The 25,480-nt window shown below is 56.5% G+C and overlaps 1 protein-coding gene and 1 long non-coding RNA gene across 2 annotated transcripts; one reads left to right on the forward strand and one right to left on the reverse strand.

Annotated features, from left to right (window-relative positions):
- Positions 1–11,686: 11,686 nt before the first annotated feature.
- Positions 11,687–24,704, forward strand: CHRM1 (cholinergic receptor muscarinic 1). The gene is made up of 3 exons (XM_059403493.1): positions 11,687–12,186; positions 12,639–12,731; positions 22,059–24,704. The coding sequence occupies exon 3, from the start codon at positions 22,136–22,138 to the stop codon at positions 23,516–23,518; it is 1,383 nt and encodes a 460-aa protein (XP_059259476.1). The 5' UTR covers positions 11,687–12,186; positions 12,639–12,731; positions 22,059–22,135; the 3' UTR covers positions 23,519–24,704.
- Positions 19,577–22,479, reverse strand: LOC132019831 (uncharacterized). Its single transcript, XR_009404850.1, has 3 exons — positions 22,391–22,479; positions 21,505–21,588; positions 19,577–20,667 (listed from the first exon to the last, which is right to left on the reverse strand). It is a non-coding gene; the product is annotated as an uncharacterized LOC132019831 (long non-coding RNA).
- Positions 24,705–25,480: the final 776 nt, after the last annotated feature.

The raw sequence follows: 25,480 nt of genomic DNA on the forward strand, positions 1-25,480 counted from the left end.
ACCCCAGTATTAATGGCCCTGGGGAGACCCAGAGAAAGAGGGATGGAGGCTGACGGCTTGAACTGCGGTCTGGACCAGCACTGAGGATTCCCGGTCCTGGTACCAGTTCTGAGCCAGGAGGGGTGGGGGTGAGGAGGAGCTCTGGCAGTGGTTGCAGAGAGGTGGGAGCAGGCGGATTCGAGCTGTGGCTGCTCCGTCAGGTTAGGGTTAGAGGCACATCTATCAATCCAAGGCCTGTTCTGGCCCGGTCCTGGGCTAATGGGACTCTATCCCGGCCCACGGAGCCTCTCCCGGGCTGGCTCCAGATGCGCCCCAAAACAAGCACACATTGTCCCAGGCCCGAGAAAGGAGGGCGAAGGAGAGCATGATCCCCTCCAGGCTCTGCAGGGACGGGGCAGATACGCCCCCGCGGGACTCTTACACGGATACCCTAATCCCATTGACCCAGATGTCTGTTTCTAGATCCTGGGCCTATTCTGGGCGGGCCTGGACTTGCCCCTTAGCATTGACCCGGCCCTCCGACTTCTGACCCCTCCCCCATCCTCTCAGCCTCGCCTGCCTTCCCAGCCCAGGGCTTCCCCGTCCCTGGTTCTGCCCCTCTGCCCTTGGCTCCGCTTCTCCGCCGTGGTGCTGCCCCTGAGACCCTGTCCCCAGGCTGGACATTTTGTTTTTTGTTTTTTGTTTTTTAATTTATTTGACAGAGAGAGATTACAAGTAGGCAGAGAGGCAGGCAGAGAGAGAGAGGAGGAAGCAGGCTCCCTGCTGAGCAGAGAGCCCGATGTGGGACTCGATCCCAGGACCCTAAGATCATGACCTGAGCCGAAGGCAGCGGCCCAACCCACTGAGCCACCCAGGTGCCCCATCACCTGGTCCGACCTCTGTTGGGATCACTCCTACCCACCCATCCATCTCCTTCAGATTCTCCACTTGCTTCACCCTGCCCGGTCGGTCGGATGACCGGTTCGGGACCATCCACACCAGAGGGAGCCCTGTGAGTGCCCCCTCCCCCAGGCAGTACTGCCCCCTGCCCCGGGCCCCGGGCCCCTGCCCCTCTTCCGGCTTTCCCGCCTGCCAGCCCAGCCCGCACCACCACCAAAGACAGGGTTTCTGTCCATTTTCTCACTGATCTTCCTGAGTTCCTCAAAGACAAGACCCACAACCTCCATTTTACAGGCCAGCAATGTCCTGTCCGCTACTGCCCTGGGGGGGCCTCTGCTACCCCTGAACCATCAAGGGCCGTCTGTCCTGCCCCACCTCCCACCGTCCCAGAAAGATTTCAATTCTCCGACTGCGGTCTGGGGCTGGGCCTAGGGTGAAGAACAGTCTTACTTGCCTCTCTTGCCTCACGCTAACTCCGGCCCTGTCTTACTTTCTGAATGCTGTGCTGAGAACAGACGGCAGAGAAGTCCAGGTAGAAGAGAGAAGAAACGGCACTGGCCAAGACCACAGTGGCCGCACCCTGGATATAGGTAAGGAAGAAACAACAGGACTGTCTAATAAATGTGGCTTGGGATGTGAGAGAAAGAATGGAATCAAAGGTCACTACAAGATTTGGGACCTGAACTACTGGAAAGACAGAGTTGCCATCAACTGAGATGGGCAAAGCTCCAGAAAGATCAGGTTTGGGGGCTGAGATGAGTCATGTCTGAGATGATTCTAGATTTCCAAATGGAGCTGGCAGGCAGCAGTAATAACAGTGACAACAATAATCGTGGCTACAGCCATCATGGGCAAGCTGAGCCCGGCGCCCTCCCAACGGTTCACGAAGCTGAACTCATTTAATCTGCGTGAGAGCCCCACGAGATCGAGCTAGCGTCACTCCCATTTTACGGTTAAGAAAATACTGGGTGTTCAGAGGAGAGGCCGGGGTGGAAACTTAAATCTGGGTCTCATCAGAGTGTGGGTGGCAACAGTTCACCTGAGAGTAGGTGTGAAGGTCCAAAGACTCAGCCCAGACCTTCAAAGTTTAGAGAATGGGAAGCTGAGGAACGTTGGTGAAGGGACCTGAGGAACGACAGCTAGGGAGAGGAGGAGGAGAACCAAGAGGGGGTGTCCCCAGAGACAAGTACAGAAAGTATTTCTAGGGATGCCTGAGTGGCTCAAGTCAGTTAAGCATCTGCCTTCAGCTCACATCATGATTCCAGGGTCCTGAGATCGCGCCGGCATCGGGCTCCCCTCTCAGCTGGGACCCTGCTTCTCCCCTCCCTCTGCCCCTCCCTTCCCCCATCTCACTCTCTCTCTCAAAAAAAGAAATAGGTCTTTTTTCCTTAAGATTTGATTTATTCAGTTGAGAGAAAGAGAGAGACAGAGCACAAGCAGGGGGAGAGGCAGAGGGAGAAACAGACTCTCTGCTGAGCTGGGAGGCAGACGCAGGGCTCGACGCCAGGACCTGGAGATCATGACCTGAGCCGAAGGCAGACACCTAGCCATCTGAGCCACCCGGCGCCCCAAAATAAATAAATAGAAAGAAAGAGAGGAAGGAAGGAGGAAGGAAGGGAGAATTTCTAGAAGGAGAAAGTAATGAAGAGAGAGCACTTTGAGAACTGTAAACTGAGATCATAATACAAAGAGACAATTTGGGTGTCTGCGTGGCCCTCAGCAAGTCACAGAGCCTCAGCCTTTACATCTGTAAAATGGCTCCTTTCGCCCCGTGACCCCCATGACTGGCCCTTGTCCCCAGCCTCATTCCAGGACCACCTGCTGAGTCAGGCTTCTGCCTCTACCCACCTCCCAACCTACACCACCCTCCCCTGGAGGGTCTCCTGACCTCTGCCCTTGCCTCTACTTCCTACCTCCTACCACTTACCTGACTAGAATGTTCTAGTTCATAATCTATATTTTTGCCTCCAAAGGATTCCCTCGCCTTGGACCAGGCTTGTGTTGGGGAGGGGAGTTTTAATGTAACATGGTGCAGAGCACCCCTCGAGATGCCAATATGTGCAATCACTCTCTCCCACCACCCTGGCTCTCCTTTGACTCTGGTCGGGCCCAAAGACCAAGTGGGTTGCAGATGCAGCTGGGGACAGGGAAGGGGTGACCTGTTAACCAGGTAGAACCCCAAATCTCACAAAGAGCTTTGGAGAGGAAGGCTGAGAGTCATGGGTGGGAAGCGGGACCAGGGCCTGGAGATGAGGTTCAAAGTTCAGAGTCTGGAGCTGGAACCCAGGATCCTTGGGGCCAGACTCCTTGTAAGCTAGGGAATGAGGTCTGTTGACTGAGGCCTGGAAGGCTGGAGGCTGGGTGAGGGGAAGCTTGGGGCTGTGACCTGGGCTTGGGAACCAGGAAACCACATGCAGGGCTATGGGAAGCCATCACACTGACCCCCACCAGGAGAGGCCAGATGGCACCCCTCAGATCATCTGGCAACCAGAAAGAATCTGGGAAGGGGCAGGCAGTGGACTGATTTGAGCCCTCTAAGGCCGAGTCAGGGAAATTCACAGGAAGCCAGACACAAAGAAGGACATACTAAAGAAAGTAGAGCAAGGGGCTCCGGGGTGAGAAGTGTCCCGAAAAGTTTGGAGCCAGGGAAAGGAGCCCTTGATGGGGACAGGGTCCAGGCCTGAAGGGTGGAGAGAAGGCCTAGAATTTTTGCACATGGTAGCTGGAGGGTTTCTACGTAGGCTAGTGCTCTTGTGACTCAAGTATGCTCTTCTGATGCCGGTCCTAAGAGATGCTCATGTGTAAAATAAAAAAAAAAAGAATTCTGTCGAGGCAACGGGGTGGCACTGTCGGTTAAGCCTCCGACTTTTGGTTTCAGCTCTGGTTACAATCTTGCAGTCATGGGATCAAGCCCCGCATTCGGCTCTGCACTCAGCATCGGAGTCTGCCTCGGATTCTTTCTCTTTGCCCCTCTCCACTTGCACATTCATTCTGTCTCTTTCTCAAATAAACAAATAAAATCTTTTTTAAAAAAAGATTTTATTTATTTATTTGACACACATCACAAGTAGGCAGAGCGGCAGGCAGAGAGAGAGGAGGAAACAGGCTCTCTGCTGAACAGAGACACCAACTCGGGGCTCAATCCCAGGACTCTGGAATCATGACCTGAGCTGAAGGCAGAGGCTTTAACCCACTGAGCCACCCAGGCGCCCCAATAAATAAAATCTTTTTTAAAAATCTGCAGTGAGATAGGGTTAGGAATCTGCATGTTTTCTCTGCCTCACCGAGATTCTTTGTTCATGTTCGCCATTTGAAGGTTCTGATAGGTTCCTGCAGTAAAAAAAAAAAAAAGCCTAATTAATTTCCCGTTTTCTCATGGAGGCCTTTTTTCTTACCATTTACACCTACTAAAGTCTTGCAAAATAGACTTTGAGGAACGCTAGGCTAACCTAACCTCCTTTTTTACTTCTGAGAAACCAAAGCTCAGAGAAGGGGAGTGATGTGCCAAGGGCTCAGAGCCAGGCAGAACTGAGTTAAACCCCAGGTGTTCCCTCTGCAAAGAACATCAGAGCTGGGAGAGTCCTTTGGGACCATCTAGTCCATCTTCACCTCTATGCCCATCCCATTTAGAGATGGGTAAACTTAAGCTGGGAGAAAGGCCATGACTCCTTCCCTCCCACAAGATTCTAGATTGGGTCCCCAACCTGACTCAAACAGTTCCGTGCCCTGACATCCTACAGAAGATCCAGAACCAGACCATCCTTCCCAGCCAGCCCTATACCGTCCCCAGTGGAACCAGTTCCCACAGAGCATCCCTATACTTTTCTTCACCTTTCTTCCTATTCCCAGGAAGTTCATGGGCTCTGGTCTGCCGTGGTACGTTCCCCAAGACCATCTTATCTCCTTAGCTAGCTCAGCAAACCCATGGCTTCTGCGCTTTGATTTTATCTATTCCCTTCCTTGTGTTTAGCACACTGCTGAGCAAAGACTCCAGACTGTTGCCTTAGGATAGGGTTGCATTATCAACCTGCAGGAAGTAGGACCTACTACTCCAGGCTGCACTGTGTCATTTTCAAACAGTGACTACTGGTTTAAAACTCTGGAAGCCAGGGACACCTGGGTGGCTCGGTGGGTTAAGCATCTGCCTTCGGCTCAGGTTATGATCCCAGGGTCCTGGGATGGAGTCCAAGATCCTTTTCCCCAAGCAGGGAACCTGCTTCTCTCTCTGCCTGTCTCTCCGCCTACTTGTGCGCTCACTCGCTCTCGCTCTCTGTCTCTCTCTCTTTCTGACAAATAAATAAAATCTTAAAAACAAAACAAAACTCTGGAAGCCTATCCCTGGAATGTAGGGTAAGGGAGCAAAGGATCCCCATATAAAGGGCTGCCCACCTGGGTTTTCATCCCTGTCTTCCCTCACCCTAGGTGGCTTGTACACTCACCCCCCTGGCTGGTGATGGCCGGAAAGCTAAAGCAGGCTAGACGTATGCTCAAGGAAGAGGACCACAGGCCTAGAAGGAAAACATACCCACCACAGAACTAAGCCACTAGAGGTCCAGACAGAGCTGCTTTCCACCTTCCACAACGAAGAGACAGCCTGGCTCCCTCCCACTCCTCGCTCAGTGCTGCCGCCATTTTGCTAGAAGGGTTTTCCTTCTTCTCATAGGCACCCAGCCCCTCCCCTTCGGAGCCTCCCGCCCTCGGTGGAAAGGGCAAGGACAAGAAAGACAGTGAAGATTTGTCCCCAGCCCCTGAGGGACACAAGCGCCCTAACCCCGTTGGCCGGGCACATCACCCTCTCGGTCTTCCGGGGGTCTCCGGCTACTTGCAAACGCCTAACGCGGCCCGGGGAGAGGCGACTCTAGCTGGGAGGCCCCTCCCCCTCCCCAAGCCACAGCCGCGGAGCTCCGGCCCTAACTCGATTGTGCACTGTTAATCACAGCGTGTGCCGACGGGCGGAGTAAACAGGCGGCCTCCGAGGTCGCCCAAAGCTATCAATCCCTGCCCGGGTCAGGCCTTCAGCAGCTGAGGCTGGCCGGAGGCGCCAAGGGGGCGAGGAAGGGGGGGACCGAGACCCTAGCAGAAAGACTGATTGCCTACAGTCAAGGATTGGAGCGGGGTGGGGGGAAGGTTGGAGAAGGGGAAGGCGATGTGGATGCATTGATACTGACATTTGGGGGACCTTTAGGATGGAGGCAAAGGCGATGATCGGAGTCTACTGGCCTAGCTCTGGCACCCACAAGCCGAGCGACCTTAAACAGATTACTGAACCTCTCAGTACCTCCGTTTCCTTATCTGTGAAATGGGTATAATAATACTACCTACTATGTTGGGTTATTACAAAAATTAAATTGGTTAAAACATGTAAAACATTGAGGGGCGCCTGGAAGGGGCAGTGGGTTAAGGGGTTAAGCATCTGCCTTTAGCTCAGGTCATGATCTCAGGGTCCTGGGTTGAAGCCCTACATAAAGCTTCCTGCTCAGCGGGGAGCCTGCTTCTCCTTCTCCCTCTGCCTCTTTCCCCACTCTCTCCACCCCCGTTCATGCACTCTCCCGCGGGCGCTCTCTCTCCCAAATAAATAAATCTTTTTTTTTTTTTTTAATGTAAAACATTGAGAACAAAGTTACGTATTTGTTAAATTAAATCGGGGCAGCTGGACGAAGAACTGTTGGAAGGACACTGGCTTAGCAAATTTCCGGGATACCTCTCCTCATAAAGGGCCCAGAAGAATTCTCAACTAGTAGGAAGCTGGGACCAAGATCCACAAACTGTGAGGGAGTCCAGAGGGCCGACTAAGTTAGCCTAACTTCTCTGGGCCTCAGTTTTCTATCTGTAAAATGGAAATCACAGCACCCACACCGTGGGGATATCACAAAGTTTACATAAGACAAGTGCACGTAAAGCGCTCATGAATGCGTTAGCCAAGGGTAAGTGCTGCAATGAAAGGTACTTCTGAGAGGGGTCTGCACCATCCCTACCCACCCCTGCACACGAAGGACCTGCGCTGTAGGTCAAGAAAGAGGCCTTTGGGGGCGCCTGGGTGGCTCAGTGGGTTAAGCCGCTGCCTTCGGCTCAGGTCATGATCTCAGGGTCCTGGGATCGAGTCCCACATCGGGCTCTCTGCTCAGCAGGGAGCCTGCTTCTCTCTCTATCTCTGCCTGCCTCTCCGACTACTTGTGATTTCTCTCTGTCAAATAAATAAATAAAATCTTTTAAAAAAAAAAAAAAAAGAGGCCTTTGTACTACTATTCCTCTCCCCGCCCCCGCCCAGCCTCTCGCCCCGCCCCTCCGGGACCAGTAGCCCGGCCGCTAGGGGGCGCGGCGGAGGTGCGAGGGGCGGAGGGTACCTCCGGTAGGTCGAGAGCAGCGGCACCGAGGCGGAGGACTGTGGAGAGCCGCCGCGCCAGGGTTACCACCCCGCAGGCCGGGAGGGTGGGCAGCGCCTTGCCAGCTGACGTACTTGCTGGGCCCGTGCCCGGGGCGAGGGTCTCGCGGGGGAGGTGAGCAGGAGAAAGAGCGGGCTTAGGCTCCTCTCGCCCTGCTACGTCCCACTCCTCGCCACTGTGGGCTTCGAGCTTCGGTCTCTGTCCTGGTGGGGACTCGAGGACAAGGCGTACAAGCTCACGGGGGTCGGGGGGGAGGGGGTGCTAGGAGGCAGGGAAGCCAATCTAGCCCAGCCAGGGACAGGGGACCCTGACATCAGTCCAGCCTCACCCGGCTCACTCGCCGGACACGTGGACTCAGCTATGGGAAGGGAGGGGGCTGGAGAGAAGCTCTGGGGATCCGGCCCGACGCGCCCGCCCAAAGCTCTACACCACTTCTCCAGCAGTCTCACATGGGGTCAAGTCCAAGGCTAGGGCGCATATACCGGTTGCTGCAAACTTGGGAACCTGGTGTCCGCTGACCGGGCGGAGCAAAATCGACACCGTTAATCAGATTTTCCAAAACGTTTTTGACCGGAGAGATTTGAGTGGGAAGCACAGCCTCCATAGCGCTGGGGAAAGTGCCCCCTCCCTCGGTCTGGGCCGCTCGTCCACTGTGCGTCCAACTCCTAGGCGGCAGCAAGTGACCTGGACTCCGAGGTCCTGTCCTCATAGGCGGGACAGAGAGCGCTTAGGGACGCCCAACAGGAACGCTGCCCCCCCCCCCCCGGAGCCCCGTGCAACCGAGATTCACAGACTTGTCCAAGATGCGTCACCTCTGTTACCACATTCAACATCCCGGCGCGACCCCTGTCGCTCCAGCCGCCAGAATGACCAGGCGGCGCTCAGCCCAGGTCCAGGCCGCGCAAGGAACCAGAGTCTGGGTCTCCCGGAACCCATCCATTCTCCGGAAGCCGACCTCAAGGCTTCGGGGAGGGTAGAGCTGGGCTGCCCGGGGCCCTGGCGCTGCCCTGTAGGTACCTGCAAATTGCCCCGCCCGGTAAGTGAAGCGTCCGGGGCGCAGAGGGAGATTGTTTCTCGAACAGAGGCCTTAACTTCGGAACGGGATCGGAAAACCTCGATCTCCTGTCCCAAGATGATGCTTGTTGTTGTAGCCACTTTCTCCCGGGCCCCAAATGTCAGGGAGTAAAGAGGCTGAAGGCCTAGAGCTGCCTTCCCTGACCCCCCCCCCCCCCCCCCCCCCCGGCTCAGAACCGAGGTCACCTCCCACGGCCGGTGAGACCTCCAACCCACGCCCATTCCTCAGGGCACTGAGACCCAACCGGTTCGACTTCATAGGCCCGGTGGTCCGGTGGGAACAAAAAGAATCGCCCACTCCGGCCTCTTCCCAGGACAGAGGAAGCGGCACTGACAAGTGGCAAATGTATCTGGTTTTGAGCTTCTGGGGGTGTACAAGCCGAGGGGAGGGTTTAAACGGAGGGGCTTCGGGCGCGGAGCACCAGCACACTCCCCGAGCACGCTCACTTCCTGTCCCCAACCCCTCGCAGCCCTCCCCCAGGAGCCCCCGCCTTTCAACACACGCGGTCGCCCAGCAGGTCTCTGCCATTCCTGGAGCTGCAGCCGGCGCACCCCCATTGCGACCCCAGTCCCAGCGTGGCCCGAGACACGCTGACCGCACCCGCCACGGAGCCCCGGGGTTACGCACCGCTTGTAAACCTACTCATCTGTAAAATGGGAATAATAATAGAAACTCCCTCAGGGAGCTGTGGGGAGAAGCAAACCAGTTAATGAATGTAGAGCGTTTAGCGGCGCCGGGCACGTAGTAAGTGCTCAGTGCGGGTTATAAATAACGACGATCATGGCCTTCACCGGTGGCGAAACGACAGTGCCCCGTTTAACCCGCAACTGAGGGTCAAACGCCTGACTTCCGTGACCGGGATAAAGAAACAGACCTAGACAGGGGCCCTAACTTGCTCGGGGCGGTTCAGCGGGGAAGAAGGCAGAGTCGGATTCGCACCCAGGGCCGCTTGTCTCCTCCTCCCCGGAAGGAGGCTGAGGGAGGGGCCCGGCCCCGCCCGCCGACAGCCCCGCGCTCCCTCGGTGGCCCGGAGGAGTGACTCCTCAGTCAAGGGACCAAAAATAGCAACCCGCAGGAGCCGAGACCCGGGTGTCCTGCGCCAGGCGGCGACCCAGCCGGCCAGACAGAAGCGAGAAGTGGCTGAGGTCAGGCCGGGCCGCTCCCGGGTTGCTGGGGGGCGTCGAGCGGGGGTGGGGCTGGACCCCCACGTGCGCCGCCTGCCGCTGCTTAGCCAAGCCCTTTGTCGCGAGCAGCAGCGTTCGTGCCTCACTCAGAGGCTTAAAATAAAGACAATGTTCCCAGCCTCCCTGCGGCTAAATCCGGCGCGGGTGCGGGGGCGGTGAGAGAGCCGGGTGGGAGAGCTTCTCCAGGCCCTCCCTCCCTTCCTGCCTCAGTTTCCCCATCTGGTAAGGGGACCGAGCCAAGTCTGGGCGGAGAAGAGTCATACAGGCAGGGGGGGAGGAGGGTTTGAGGGGACATCATCCCCCTGCCTCCGCAGCTTCACGGACTTAAGGAGGAAACCGCCTGGGACAGAGAGGGGCACTCAAGAAGAGGCAAGGGAAAGCTGGACACCCTCCCCCTTCCACCCCACCCCCGCCTACAAAATAAGTGTTTTTATTTCTAAAGGGACGTGTGCAGAGGCGGTGGGAGAAGAGAAAAGGGAGACCAAGGAGACTGGGGGGAGGGGGCAAGGAGAGAGCCTGATTCAGACTCGGAAATGGATGTTGAGCGCGGAGGCCTAACACCCCCACACTCAGCCACGTGTACGCGCACAAGTACCCGCAGCCCCACCGCGCGCGCCAGCCGCAGGCGCAACCCGAGGACCGCCCAGCAGGGGGCAGCCCGAGTCCGCGCCCACGGACAGGGACCTGTGGCGTTCTGACCCCACCCCTGACCTGCTGGTCGGCCCTGGGGTGGGAAGGGTTTGCTGGGACTTGTCTCCAAGCTGCCGTGTCTCCTCTGCTTCAGGAGGGAGGTGGCCTAGATGCTTGCTCTACCCGCAGCTGGCTTTGAGACGCAGAGATCCCCCTCATGTACCTGCCACGTGTGCCCACCGCTGGCGTCCCATGGCTGCTGGCCAAGCCCGGGGGACTCCCGTGCCTGTTCCACCTGGCTCCATTGGCAACTGGGCTGCAGCCTGAGGAAGCCCTGGGTTATCCACAGGCCTCCTGATTGAGAGGGGGTGTTTGGTGGGGAAATGGGCAGGGGAAAAGTGGGGGGCAGGTCCCAACCCCTCAGAGCCAAGGGACCTGAGTCCATTCACGTATTAACCACGCCTCTGATCTTCAGTTTTTTTATCTGCATAATGGGACTAATAGATGATCCTTGTCCTTCTATCTTCCACCCCAGAGCTTGGGCATGGCCCAGTGGGGCAGAGGACACAGCAGCCCAGCAGAGGGCTCCCCAGCTTCCCTCCCCAGGTCAGTTCCCCCCCCCCCGCCCCCCGGGACTGTCTCTAGGGCCAAGTGAGGGCCACACAGAACCCTGGGCTCTATGCAAAGGGCCCCCAGAATTCTATCTCTGAGGAAACTCAGCACAGAAGTTCAAAAGCCGGCGGGGGGCGGGGGGGGGTACTGACCAAGCAGTGGGACTAAGGCGGGTGGGGAATAAGGGCATGGTTGTCATTTCCCAGGAACACACCTGTGAGCCCTGAGTGGGAGTCAGGGGAGACAGAATTTGACAAGCTGGGAGGAGAGCTGTCTGTCTGCCTGTCTGTCTGTCTGTCTTCCAAGTGGAAGGTGGGGGTGGAGCAGGCAGGGAGGTGGAGGCAGGGAGGGAGAATTAGCAAGTTCCACAGTTGGGCAACACTCAGACACACACCGAATACAGATACACGTGTACACACACGTCCTGGTTCCAGACCAACGGGCGACACCTGCATTTACACAGGTTGCACGGTATTCGGGGACATTCGCGTGGGGGGGACACTCAGCAGCACGTGTAGTGAGCACACGCCCCCCCCCCGCTCCTCCCTTCCAACCAGACCCCTGTATAGCCTCACACCCGGGCTCTGCAGCAGGGACGGGCACAAGAGCACGCAGCCCAGCACGCGGACACGTCTGCCCAGCCCCTGGGGCGGGTGCGCCAGCCCTCTGGGTCTGTTCCAAGTTGGAGCCTCTCACGTGAGGCCCAATGTGTCATTTCCAAACAGAAGGAATCTAGCTAGCTCCTTCGCAGCAGGGAGGAAGGGCAGGGTGTGGGGCTGGGTGGGTGGGTGGGCGCGTGGGCATGTGCAGGGCACAGGGCGTGTATGAGGGAAACAAGCATGTGAATGCTAGGCTGTGTGTGTCGGGACATGGTGTGCACCGGTTGGGGGCTCTAAGGGTGGGTGGGGGAAGGAGCCCCGGGGAAACAGTGTGCCTTTGTGAGGGTGTGTGTGTGTGTGTGTGTGTGCGCGCGCGCGTGTGCCGCTGAGTCTGTGTGCAGTGGGTGTGGGTGTTTGTCTCCCTGTATCCGCCTTCTCTCCCGTTCTGGACTTTTAGCCTTCCTGGGCTCATTTCCCCCATGTCCTACCTCCTCCCTCTCCGGGCTCGACTTAGGTGCCCTAGTGGAGGAGGGGGGCATGCTCCAGGACCCAGTCCAACCCCAGACGCTGCCTGAGGCTTCCCTCCAGCTCCCCCTCCCTTCCTTTTCTCCCTTTCCTCCCTCCCTCTCTTTCCTCTCCTCCCTCCCCCCCAAGGCTGGCGTGCCAGGGGGTGGGACATGCCAATCACTGGCTGTGCCTCTCCGGCTGCCAGCACAGGGCGCAGCTCCCCCCCGGGAGCCAGGTGTTTGGGTCCCTGGAGACGCCGCCGGCCCCCGGGGAGGCAGTGGGGCTGAGGACCCTACAGACCCTTCTCCAGTCCCATGGTGAGTACATTTGGAAGGGTTCGGGAGGGGCTCCACCGAGATGGGGGCGGGAAGAGCAGGTCCTGGGAGCAAAGCAGAGACAGAGGACTAAGAAATGGGGATGAACTCCGGAGAGAGGAGGGGGCCGAGGAGGGGTCTAGAGACCAAGGGGGCTCTGCAGCACTGGACAGTGGCTGTTCCAAACACCCGGTGTCGTGGCTTTGAACAGATACACCCGATGTTTTTCTGGGGTTCAGCTGGCAGAGAAGATGGAGACCCCTCCCCTTAGGAAACTGGACCTGGAGCCCAGAGGGACTAAGCCGCCCCCTAGCAGGCAGAGGACCCAGAATCCCAGAGACAGAGTGGAAAGGGCAGGGGGCCAGAGGGCAGCCTTTGCCACCAGCATCCTGTGGGAGGTTGCCCCCCCCAGCATCGGGGTGCCCGTCCCAGAACCTCCTCCTCTTTTCCCTCAGGGAACCCTGACTCCCACCACCCCCATCCACCTTCAACCCCCCCAAGATGGACTGAACCAGGTTGCTGGCCAGACGGACAAGCTGGATGCCAAGGTGGGTGTTAGGCCAGAAGCCAGCAGGGGACCAGGCCAAGAGCCCCAGGGCTCTCCGGGAACAAATGGGCACATGGAAGGCCACACCAGTCAGGGTACGTGGCCCTGACGTGTGCAAGGGCCCAGAGAGCACTCCCTATGTCCACAGTATCTTGGGCTCCCTCAGAGTAGGTCTCAGTCCTGTAGCCTCTTAATGCATCGGTACTAATGGGCACCCATGCAGGGACCCATCCCAGGAGCCCCCAGACCCCACGATGTACGGAGGGAGGGGCTGGAGGCCACCAGCTCTGATTCTGCAGATTCGCCAGCTCCCAGGGCCGGCAGCTGGGAAGGGGGTGGTCAGCTCCCATTCGGTCATTCAGACAAGTGCTGCTAAGGGGTTCTCGGTGCTAGCAAGAGAGGCTCACCTCTTGCCACAAAACAGACCTACAGCTCCACCCAGGCTGACCCAACCACCACCAGCCACCCACCCCCCTCTCCCAACTGGCCGGAAGGAGTCAGATTGTCTCCTGTAGCCGGACAGTCTCCTATCCCTGAGTAATCAGCTGCTCACTGAACTGTCAGATAAGAGTTAGTTCTCTGCCCCCTGACCTTAGCCACTGGGCAAGCCATGATCGCTGCTGTGATACAGAACACGGGGAGGGGAGGGGATGGTGAAACGGGGCTGTGGAAGATGTGACTCTTGTCTCCAGGGCTGGGGCCTGGAGGTCTGAGAACTAGATCCCCAAGGGCAAAGAGGCGTCCGGAGTGTCAAGAAGGGATTAGGCAGAGGTCACGTCAGCCCTAAAAAGGAACCTCTTCATCGAACAGATGAAGAGACTGAGGCTGAGGAAGGAGAAGGGACATGCTCATGGTCCCAGAAGGGACATCGAAGGTTCCTCCTGGGCTGGGACCCCATTCCCCCCCCCACCCTCAGGGCAACACTGCGCCCCCACCTCCCCGAGAAAGATGACGGGGTGAGGGGAACAGCAAGCCTTGGGAGGCAGGAGCTTGGGCTCCGGAGGGGAGGGCGGGCGGGGAGAGGTGGGTGACTATCTTGCTGGGTTTCTGCTCTGCTGTGATGCCATGGTGATGCCTAGAAGGATGGGGGAGGGAGGGAGAGAGAAGAAAGGAAATGGGGAGGAGAATTCAAGGATGGAAGAACAGGGGGCAAGTGGAGAGGTGGATGAGGGGCGGAGCTCTGATGATGCCACCTGGCGGAGTGAGGTCTAGGGCCCAGCCTGCCGACTGCCTGGCTCTGGCATGGTTTGGCTCAAGTCGGGGAACTGGTTAAAGTCCATCAGCCGTGAGTGTGTTTGGCAGTGGTTCTAGGGCTGACGCTCCTCTTCCGGCTCGGCAGCGCACTTACGAGCCTTTAACTGATGGCTCCTGCTCTCCCCAGGGCTAGTTGGCATTCCCAGTGGTGACTGTTGAGCCTGAAAATGTGGTAAATTGCATGTGTTTGCCCCCTCCTTGCCAAGGCCAGGCATTGGAGGTAGGAGTTTTGTGCACCTTTAATGGGTCAAGAGCTACTTTTAGAGAAAAGTTAACCCAGGGGGAGAAAGCCGCCTGTGACAGGCTGGCTTCTGGATGAAGGGCCCAGCAGAAGGGACCCGTCAGAAGACCCGGCTGGAAGAATGCCCCCCTCCCTGCACATGTGAAACCCCAGAAGCCCAGCCGCATGGACCCTACCTTGTATCTCCCTCTCCCCAGTACTGCTCATTCTCTCCAGTCAGGGCTCCGCCAGCTTCCAGGCCCAGAATCACAAGATGGCTTCGCTCCCTCCTGAGTCTCTTCCCCAGCAACCCCTCACTCTCCCTCTCCCCTTCTCCACCACTCGACCAGGGGTAAGATTCAGGAACCCCAGTGTTCAGGAATCCCTCTCCCCAGCAATCGCTCCTGGCCTCCCCCTTCCTCTTGCCAGCCAGATCCCCAGCCCCTGGGGATCCATCCAAGGCTCTGGCGGTCAGTAGTCTGGCCTGCTGTTCTAGAGGCTCTGACCTCATCCCTTAACCCTTTAAGCCCAGGCTGACTTCTTCCTTCCCCAGCACTGACAGGTTCCCTCCCACGCCCGCGCCTGTCCTATCACTGTGCTTAGCTTCCCGGCAGCAGGTGAGTCAGGAGGTTCCTTGGTCCGTTGAACAGGTGAGGATGCTCTTGGCCATTTCTCTCCTGTGCTCTCAAGCCAGACAGGGCCTCACCCAGGAGACAGGGACCCGGCAGGTGAGGGTAAGCAACAGCCAGAAGGAGTAGGGGGCATGCTCCTGAGCCTGAGATGAAACAGGAGGACCCCACGTACAAACTCACTTATTTGTTCCACAAAATATTTATGGAGAAACTACGTGTGCCAAGCACTGGGATAAAGCAGCGAATGAGAGCAGACGCAGCCCCTACCCTGCTCCTCAGAGAGCTACGGCTAGACCTCCCCCTTCCATAGCGCTGTCATCACACATCACGCAGATCGACAACAGACACTGTCACACACACACACACACACACTCACACACGCGTGCGCGCACACGCACACACACATACACAAACCCAGGCCAGATTCTAAAGGAAGGACTGGTTCTTCATTGACTCAAACCTCAAACTCTGGGTTGGCCAAGTCAGCCAAGGTGGGCGAGGAGGCTGGGGAGCCCGCCATTCCCACAAGAGCAGATCAGAGTAAGCAGGGGTCCAAGAGGTCTACATCCTGGTTGCAATAAAGAGTTAAGGTCCTTAAGGCCTCAAAACCTGTCACCCCTTTTGCAAATTGAGGACAATAAAGCCTGTTTCACAAGGAGTTGTAGCAGGTCAATTTAATCATAACTAGAAAGCTTAGAGCTGGGTCTGATATATGGTAAACAATCAGTGAATGCCAGTTGTTATGATAATATTAATAATATTATTAAAAGCTCCAACAGCCTTCAGCAGGAGGCCACAGTCCTGAGCAGAAAAGCGCCTCCTGCTTCCTCGCCTCCTTCTGGTACCCCAGACGTGACACCCACAGAGGAGAGACTCACCCCCACCATTTTTTTTTAAGATGTTATTTATTTTTTTGACAGAGAGAGACACAGCGAGAGAGGGAACGCAAGCAGAGGGAGTGGGAGAGGGAGGAGCAGGCTTTCCGCTGAGCAGAGAGCCCGATGCTGGGCTGGATCCCAGGACCCTGGGTCCATGACCTGAGCCGAAGGCAGCTGCTCAACGACTGAGCCACCCAGGCACCCCACCAGCACCCCACCACCATTTCTTATTCCCGCTCAGCAATGCACACATCCTCACACACCATCAGCCTACAGAAGGATTACCAGGTTGAGACAGTGACTTGCCCAAGGTCACACCGCAGGGACCAGAGCAGGCCCCTGGGAATGTTCTCCTGAGCAAATCTCTGTCTGAAAGAGGTTTGGGGGGCGGCCTCTGCTTCTGACTGGGGAGGAAAGGCAGAGTTATTGATGACTCTGTCCTTGGGCAGTAGCCCAAGAGCTCAGAAGATCCAGGCAGTGGAAGAATCGGGGTCCAGTTCCCCAGAACCACTACCTCCTCTTTGCCCCTGCTCTCCTGGGAGGCCTTAGTCCCTCCAGCTCCTAGTTGGGGTACAGAGGAGTCTGCCAAGCGGGGAGAACGCAGACCTAGGAGCCGCAGCCCCGGGGCCGAATCCTAGGTCCTCCACTTCTCACCACTGTGAGACCATCAGCAAGTCGAACTTCAGTGTCTTCGTCTGTGAAACAGAGATAAGACCCCCGCTGGGGTGCCCCATGGAGTACAGGAAATGATAGCATACATCCAGTTTCTGGCATGCAGGACGTGATTCATGATGGTGGTTATCAGCGTGGCTGTTAAAATGAGTGAGCGGGGAACGCCTGGGTGGCTCAGTCGGTTAAGCCACTGCCTTCGGCTTAGGTCACGATCCCAGGCTGGGATCGAGTCCCGCATCGGGCTCCTTGATCAGCAGGGAGCCTGCTTCTCTCGCTGCCTCTGCCTGCCTCTCTGCCTACCTGTGTGTGTGCTCACTCTCTCTCTCTCTCTCTCTGATAAATAAACAAATAAATTTTTAAAATATTTTTAAAAGAAAAATGAGTTAGTGGGAGGGATTTCTAGCCCTTAAGGAGGGGGACTGCCTCCAAGGACCACTTCCCATAGATCCTCCATTCCGAAAGCCCTTTTAAAACTCATCAAAGCTGGGGCACCTGGGTGGCTCAGCCAGTCAAGTGTCTGCTTTCGGCTCAGGTCACGATCTCGGGGGTCCTGGGATGGAACCCCGCATTGGGCTTCCTGCTCAGCAGGGAATCTGCACCTCCTTCTTCCTCTGCTCCTCTCCCTGCTTGTTCTCTCTCTCAAATAAATGAGTAAATAATCTTTAAATATATATATATGTAATAATAATAAATAAAAACACATTTTTAAAAAGAGAAGAAATTTAAAAAAAAACAAATGAGGAATCTAGGACTGGAGCGGGGCTGTGCTAGGGTCTGGACAGCAAGAGGGGGCTGGGCTGTGGGTGGGACTGAGGAGCCAGAAATAAGTCCAGAGACGTGCTTTGGATGCTGTGAACCCCAGCAGCTGGCAGATGGTGGCCGAGGAAGGACAGGTTAAACGGTTGCTGAGGATCACACCGCTAGGAAGAGACAGTTTTGAGGGAAGACACACAAAAACTCACTAATCGAGATAAATAATATTGTAATGTTACGTTTTTAAAAATCAACTTACAAAAAAAAAAATCAGCAACTAGACAGCCCATAGGCGAGCCGTCTGTTTTTATAAATAAAGTTTCATTGAAACCAGGGCCAAGATCAGGGTGAGTCATGGGTGATCGGATGGTTTGTGCAAGTGCAAGATTGGACCCTGCCTTTCTTTAAAATTTTATTCATGATGGATGGTTGTGCATCAGCTTCCTTTTTTTTTTTTTTTAAGGTACTCTCTATACCCAACATGGGGCTCGAACCCACGACCCCGAGATCCAGAGTCATCAAGCCAGCCAGGCACCCCATCAACTTTTTAAATATTGCATTAAAATATCCACTTTCTTGAACTCTGAGTTTGGGGGCACCTCTGACTTTACACCTGAGGCAAAACTGTCTCCCTCACCCCCCAACCCCAAGCCTAGCCGGGTGGTGGTGTGGGACCAGACAGATGGGAGGCCTTGACGCAGAGCTGATGGCCACACCACACCCCGGCAGACAGGACGCCCCAGCAGCTGCTTGGGGTGCGGCCTCTGAGGTCAGCAAGTTCATCTTGTCTGACTCTGACTTAGTCTTTTCCCATCTTGACCCAGGGAACTACGGGGGGCTCCAGAGCTGCCCCAAAGCACCGGAGGTTGAGGGGTTGGGAAATGGAGCCGGCACCCGATAAGAGCCACTTTGGAGATACACCATGCCTTCTTCCCCCTTTTCTCTGGGCCTCAGTTGCTCCATCTGTGCAATGGGCACTAAAGAGCACTGAGTTCAGATGAGAGGGGCAGGAGTTGTGCAGGGCAACAGTGTCACAGCTGCTGACATCCACCAGTACCTCCCCAGGGAAAGCCTCCGTGGGCACAGTCCCATGCCAGCCTCCAGCCCAGCACCTGCCTTTGGTTACGGGAAGATAATGCAACAAAATTCAGTAAGCAAGGGGCGCCTGGGTGGCTCAGTGGGTTAAAGCCTCTGCCTTCGGCTCAGGTCATGATCCCAGGGTCCTGAGATCGAGCCCCACATCGGGCTCTCTGCTCAGCAGGGAACCTGCTTCCTCCTTTCTCCCTGCCTGCCTCTCTGCCTACTGGGGATCTCTGTCTGTCAAATAAATAAATAAAATCTTTAATAAAAACAATTCAGAAAAAAAAAAACAATTCACTAAGCAAGACAAGTAATATTTCTTTTTTTTATTTTATTTTATTTATTTATTTGACAGGCAGAGATCACAAGCAGGCAGAGAGAGAGGAAGGGAAGCAGGCTCCCTGCTGAGCAGAGAGCCCGATGCGGGGCTCCATCCCAGGATGCTGGGATCATGACCTGAGCCAAAGGCACAGGCTTTAACCCACTGAGCCACCCAGGCACCCCAAGACAAATAATATTTCAGCATAATATTTTTGAAATTCAAATTGGCAGGGCGCCTGGCTGGCTCAATCAGAAGGGCACACAACTCTTGATATCAGGGTCATGAGTTCAAGCCCCACACTGGGTGTAGAGATTACTAAAAAACAACAACAACAACAACAAAAAAAAAAAAAAAAAACCACAATTTAAGAGATAAAGTTCCAAGGGCACCTGAGTGGCTCAGTCATTAGGCATCTGCCTTCAGCTCAGGTCGGGATCCCAGGGTCCTGGGATCAGCCCTACATCGGGTTCCCTGCTCTGTGGGGAGTCTGCTTCTCCCTCTCCCACTCCCCCTGCTTATGCCCCCTCTCTCGCTGTCTCTCTCTCTGTCAAATAAATAAATAACATCTTTTTTTTTTTTTTTAAAGAAAAGACAGATAAAATTCCAATTGGCAAACTATGATAGCCTCCAAGCCAGCCATCGGTTTTTATAAATACAGTTTCAGTGGAATGAAGTGCTTGGGCTCAGATCTTGGTTCCTACCTTACCTGCCTGATCTTGCTTTTCCCAACCTCTGTTTTTCACCTGGGAAATGGAGAGAAGAGCGACCCCTAGGTCACGTGCTTCCCAGTTAAGATTAAATGCAGTAATGCACAAAAGTGCTTTCAGCAGCGACTGCCACTCAGGGAACACTGAATAGTAACAATGATCATTATCGTTGGCAGTTGCTATTGTCATAGTATTCAAAATTTCTTTTAAGTTTATTTAAGTAATCGCTACACCCAACGTGGGGCTTGAACTCATGACCCCAAGATCAAGAGTCACATGCTCCACCGACTCAAAGGAGCAGACACTTGGGGTGCCTGGGTGGCTCCATCAGTGAAACTCACTCAGCCGACTCTTGATTTCGGCTCAGGTCACAATCCCAGAGTCCTGGGATGGAGCCCCATGTTGGGCTCCCTGCTCATTGGGGAGTCTGCTTCTTCCTCTCCCTCTGCCCCTCCCCCCCTTCCCTCTCTCCCTCTCTGTCTCAAATGCATAAATCTTTTTTTTAAGATTTTATTTATTTATTTGACAGACAGAGATCACAAGTAGGCAGAGAGGCAGGCAGAGAGAACTCAGGCCTCCCCACTGAGCCCCGATATGGGACTCAATCCCAGGACCCCAGGATCATGACCTGAGCCGAAGGTAGAGGCTTTAACCCACTGAGCCACCCAGGCGCCCCTCAAATACATAAATCTTAAAAAGAAAAAAAAAAAAAAAAAAAGTAAAAGGAGCAAACCCTTGTAGGAGGAAGCCCTCACCGGCACACATGCTAAGAATCACGGGAACCAAGTTCAGGCCTGTGGTGCCAGGCCTGCCTCAGGCACTCTTCATCTATAGACCCATTTCGGCCTCACAATTCCTTGATTTATTCGCCAGGGACTAGTGTCATTCCTGTTTTCCAGCTGAGGAAACTGAGGCACCCAGCAATGACACCGCCAGCAGCGATCCCATACCCTGGAAATAAATGGTACAGCCTGGGTCCCAGCGGAGCCAGTGTGACTCAGGCTGTCCAGGCCCTTCCACCATGACGTGCTGTGTCCTCCTGATGTGCAAACGGCCCAAGACGCACAAGCACACGCTGACAGCGACGGTCCTTCTCGCTCCTTCTGTCACACTCCCGACTGCCATCCTGAGAGTCCCTCTCACGCCCCGACCCCGTGACCGGTGGAGATGACCTCAGCCACACACCCTCGGTCACAGGCTGTCACAGCCGCCTGTCATGCCCTGACCTCCTCACAGGCACACAGCGCCCTCATCTCTCTGTCAGAGACCAGTTCCTGAGGAACACCAGAGCCCGGTGCCCGATGTCTCTCCCTTGAAATTTTTCCAATGATACAACCCCTGAAACCATAGCAGCATGTGGGGAGAGACCCCAGTCTTCCAAGGACAGACGGATGCCTGAGGCCCGGGACAGGAAGGGACCTGCCAAAACAAAAAACAGCAAAATGGTGGCTGAGTGGTGGGGTTCTCCGGCTAAGGTTGCTAAGAGACCCGGCTTTTCCCTTTACACACCTTTAGTCCTTTAGTGCCTGGGCTGGACTCCAGTTTCAAGAAAAATGTGGGGGAATCTTCCTTTTCCCCTTGCTGCCCCTCACTCAGCTTGGACCCAGGGAGAGAGTGGGGAGACAGAAGGGGGCTCCCACACCTCATCAGGGGCCAGATCCCTGCTGGGAGCTGAGGCCCTCAGTTTCCCTGCCAACAGCGCCCCACTACCGTGGCCTGCATTCACTCCAGACTCTTTTTCATTTTTTGTTAAGATTTTGTTTCTTTGTCAGAGAAAGAGCGAGCATAAGCAGGCAGAGTGGCAGGCAGAGGGAGAGGCATGTTCCCCACTGAGCAGGGAACCCAACTCGGGACTCGATCCCAGGACCCTGGGATCATAACCTGTGCCAAAGACAGATGCTTAACCGACTGAGCCACCCAGGAGCCTGTCCCTCCAGACTTTCTACCTCCAGACAAGCATTTAGACCCAGAGCAACTTACCCAGCTGCCCTCCGAGAGGGGTTGATCCAGCTCCAAACTCTGCCTCCCTCCTCTCTTTCTCTCTCTCTCTCTATCTCTGTGTCACACACAGACACACATGCGCGTGCTCTCACACATACACCCAGGGAAACATGCAGTCACGGCAACATAACCTCCCCCTTATCTTCTCTAGAGCCTTGCCCCGGCCTTCCCATCTCGCCTTATTTGATGGAAGAATCCTGCTGGAGCTCCACATGCTCAAAGTAAAAGAGAGACGTGGGTTCTAACCATACTCACCTCCTCTGTCGCTGTGGCCTGCTCTAGTGGCCGCTTGGAGCCACGGCTGCCTCGGGGAAATGGGGAGCCTAAGAGACCTTCCTCCTAGAGATGTACGACAGTTAAATTAGGTAATTCAGTTAAGTGCTTAGTCCTGTGTCTGGCATGTAGTAACTACCTAGTAAATGAGAGCTTTAATAAAATTGAGTGAAGTGCTTTGAAAATTTGGCAGTGTTGTATACAAAGCCAGTCTCCCGACTCCTGCCACAGGAGTGAAGCAAGACAGGAATTAGTAGCAATTTCCCAATGAGAAAATTGAGGCTGGGAGTCTGAAGGGTGAAGCCAGGAGGAGGATTCCATCTCTGGATTCCAAATCCCCACCCCCCAGGGCTGCCGGCACATCCATTCACGGCTGGGAAGGTGCCTTATGAATGACTGCGAGTGGCCGCAGGTGAGAAGGGATGATGTCTCGGCTAAGGGTCCAAGAAAGCAGAGGCCGTGTCCCCAGCACCTTCCACCCCAAGCTATCAGAGACGAGCAGCAACCCAACCAAAGCTCGTGTCCTCTTGTTCCAGGTGATGACCTCCCCCTGAGGAAGCCCTGTACCGCGACTAGAGGAAGGGGCTGCCCCCCCCAACCCCAGCCCACCACCATGAATACCTCGGCCCCACCCGCCGTCAGCCCCAACATCACCGTCCTGGCACCGGGAAAAGGACCCTGGCAAGTGGCCTTCATTGGGATCACCACAGGCCTCCTGTCCCTGGCCACAGTGACAGGCAACCTGTTGGTACTCATCTCCTTCAAGGTCAACACTGAGCTCAAGACAGTCAACAACTACTTCCTGCTCAGCCTGGCCTGTGCCGACCTCATCATCGGTACCTTCTCCATGAACCTCTATACCACGTACCTGCTCATGGGCCACTGGGCTCTGGGCACCCTGGCCTGCGACCTCTGGCTGGCCCTGGACTACGTGGCCAGCAACGCCTCCGTCATGAACCTGCTGCTCATCAGCTTCGACCGCTACTTCTCCGTGACCCGGCCCCTGAGCTATCGAGCCAAGCGCACACCCCGCCGGGCGGCCCTGATGATCGGCCTGGCCTGGCTGGTCTCCTTCATCCTGTGGGCTCCGGCCATCCTCTTCTGGCAGTACCTGGTAGGGGAGCGGACGGTCCTGGCCGGGCAGTGCTACATCCAGTTCCTCTCGCAGCCCATCATCACCTTCGGCACAGCCATGGCCGCCTTCTACCTCCCGGTCACGGTCATGTGCACGCTCTACTGGCGCATCTACCGGGAGACGGAGAACCGGGCCCGGGAGCTGGCAGCCCTGCAGGGCTCCGAGACGCCCGGGAAGGGGGGCGGCAGCAGCAGCAGCTCTGAGCGGTCCCAGCGGGGGACGGAGGGCTCCCCAGAGACCCCTACGGGCCGCTGCTGCCGCTGCTGCCGGGCGCCCAGGCTGCTGCAGGCCTACAGCTGGAAGGAAGAGGAGGAAGAGGATGAAGGCTCCATGGAGTCCCTCACGTCCTCCGAGGGGGAGGAGCCCGGCTCCGAGGTGGTGATCAAGATGCCCATGGTGGACCCCGAGGCCCAGGCCCCGGCCAAGCAGCCCCCCCGGAGCTCCCCCAACACGGTCAAGAGGCCAACCCGGAAGGGGCGCGAGCGGGCGGGCAAGAGCCAGAAGCCCCGGGGGAAGGAGCAGCTGGCCAAGCGGAAGACCTTCTCGCTGGTCAAGGAGAAGAAGGCGGCTCGGACCCTGAGCGCCATTCTGCTGGCCTTCATCGTCACCTGGACGCCGTACAACATCATGGTGCTGGTGTCCACCTTCTGCAAGAACTGTGTTCCCGAGACCCTGTGGGAGCTGGGCTACTGGCTGTGCTACGTCAACAGCACCATCAACCCCATGTGCTACGCGCTCTGCAACAAAGCCTTCCGGGACACCTTCCGCCTGCTGCTGCTCTGCCGCTGGGACAAGCGTCGCTGGCGCAAGATCCCCAAGCGCCCGGGCTCTGTGCACCGCACCCCCTCCCGCCAGTGCTGAGGGCCCCTAGCCGGCGTCCAGGCCCGCCACCCCAGGCCCTGGGACAGCCCAGCAGGAAGGAAGCAGGCAGGGGCTGCGACCTCAGACCCAGGGCCCTGCTCTGTCCTCACCAGGCTTCCAGGGGGCGGGGGAGAGCCGTAGGTCACCTTCCTGGACAGCCCAGACAGACCCTGCCAGCTTTCCAAACTGTTGCTATTCCCAAGCAGGGAACGAACCTGAACCCTGAACCGGGGGAACTGGTTTTTCTGTTCCCTGCTGGGTGGGAATGGGCTGTCACCAGGAAGAAGGCAGGGGAGGGGAGGATCCAAGCTTTTAGATCCCTTGTTTGCCTTCAGGCAGGAAATCCGTGGGGAGCCAGCAGGCCAGGCCAGGAGTAAGTAGGTTCACATTTCAGTCATCCCTGGCCCAGGGGCTGGCCCCATGGGGGGATGGCGGTGGGAGATGGTACCCAGCCCCACCCCACCCCCGGGCCAACAGCAGGGAGCTGATGCCAACCACTGAGAGGAAAGCTTGGCTCCAAGGCAGCACCCCCTGGCTGGATACTGGGTATCCCCTCTCTCCCCGGGCACAGCCCCCCCACACCCCTCACCTCCACCCCCCCACTCCATCCCACCCCACCCCTGCCGCGCCCAAGCTGGGTCCTAGGCACACTCTCCAGGGTTGTCTGAACTCCCTACAGATGTCCCCAGAGTGTCCCCACAGCAAACGTCCAAGCATCAGCAGGACAATGTCACCAGAAGAGACCAGCTTGGCTGCCGTCACACACCAAGTCCCGAGACAGGAGCAGGACCAGGCTCCAGGTGTTCTGACTGTCCCACTCTGTCGTTTCCCTGGGAATGAGGGGCAGGGGTGCCTGCTGTCCAGCCCCACACCCATACCCTCTGCCCCAGAGAAACCCTCGGTCCCTCCCTCCCTCCCTGGCTCACAGCCGCCACCTGATGGACTGCTCCACGCAGGCCTAGCCAGGTCTCCCGCATGCTGCCTGCGTCCAGCCTGCCCCACACAGGCCTGGCCCAGCCGACGGGTCCTCTCCTGTGAGCTCCCAGTCCAACCCGTGCATGGCCTCCCAGCCGCCCTAATCTCCGGACCCAGCCTGGCCCCACCCCCGATGTTCTTTCCTTTTATTCTCAGCAAGTGCTGAGTCTGTGAATAAAGCCACATACCCAGAGGGCACTCTGGGACCTTCTTCCCTGTGTTGGATCGTGGGCCTGGGCTTAGGCCAGGGCAGAATGGGACAGAGAGGGCCCAAGTACTGTGCAACAGGCAGTCCCAGCAGGGGCAGCACTGAGTGTCTCGATCTCCTGAAACCTGTGGGCCCCAGCACTCCAAGGTCCCCGGCTCAGGTGAGTAGGTCGTTCATGGGCGGTAGGGAGGCCAAGTAAAATACATTGCCCTTGCCCGTAGCCCAGCATATGCTCTATCAGCTTTGTCATATGTGGCTGCTCTGGGGGCCTACGAGAACCAGAGAGAGTAGAACTGCTGCAAGGCTCCATTTACAGATGGGGAGACCAGGGCCCACTGACCCAGGAGGACCATTCAGGGTTAGCCTACAAAGCAACACCCAGCCTTCCAGGCAATTCACAGCCTCCTGACCCGTGGACTAGGGAGAGGGGACACTTGGGGTCCAGACCAAAGCACTCCATAAAGGGGACCCTCAGGCCAGGTTCTAGGCATCTCATGGGTGAGGGGGCCCTAAAGCTTAAAGCAAAGGAATCTTCGAGAGGTCAGCCCCACAGCACAGAGTAGTGGTTCTCGGTGTCCTCAGGAGCACACTTAGGTTCAATGATTTGCTAGAAAAACACACCTAACTCAGCAGAGCTGTTACACTCATGGTTAAAATCTATTACAGTAAAAGAATATAAATTAAAATCAGCAAAGGAGGGGCGCCCGGGTGGCTCAGTCGGTTAAGCATCCCAACTCTTGATTTGTGCTCTGGTCATGATCTCTGGGTTGTGGGACGGA

The sequence above is a fragment of the Mustela nigripes genome, chromosome 1 (assembly GCF_022355385.1).
Source record: "Mustela nigripes isolate SB6536 chromosome 1, MUSNIG.SB6536, whole genome shotgun sequence".
NCBI classification, from domain to species: Eukaryota; Metazoa; Chordata; class Mammalia; order Carnivora; family Mustelidae; genus Mustela; species Mustela nigripes.

Excerpts from the sequence above, each read along its gene's own strand:
- CHRM1 (XM_059403493.1), top strand. The coding sequence starts at position 22,136 with ATGAATACCTCGGCCCCACCCGCCGTCAGCCCCAACATCACCGTCCTG.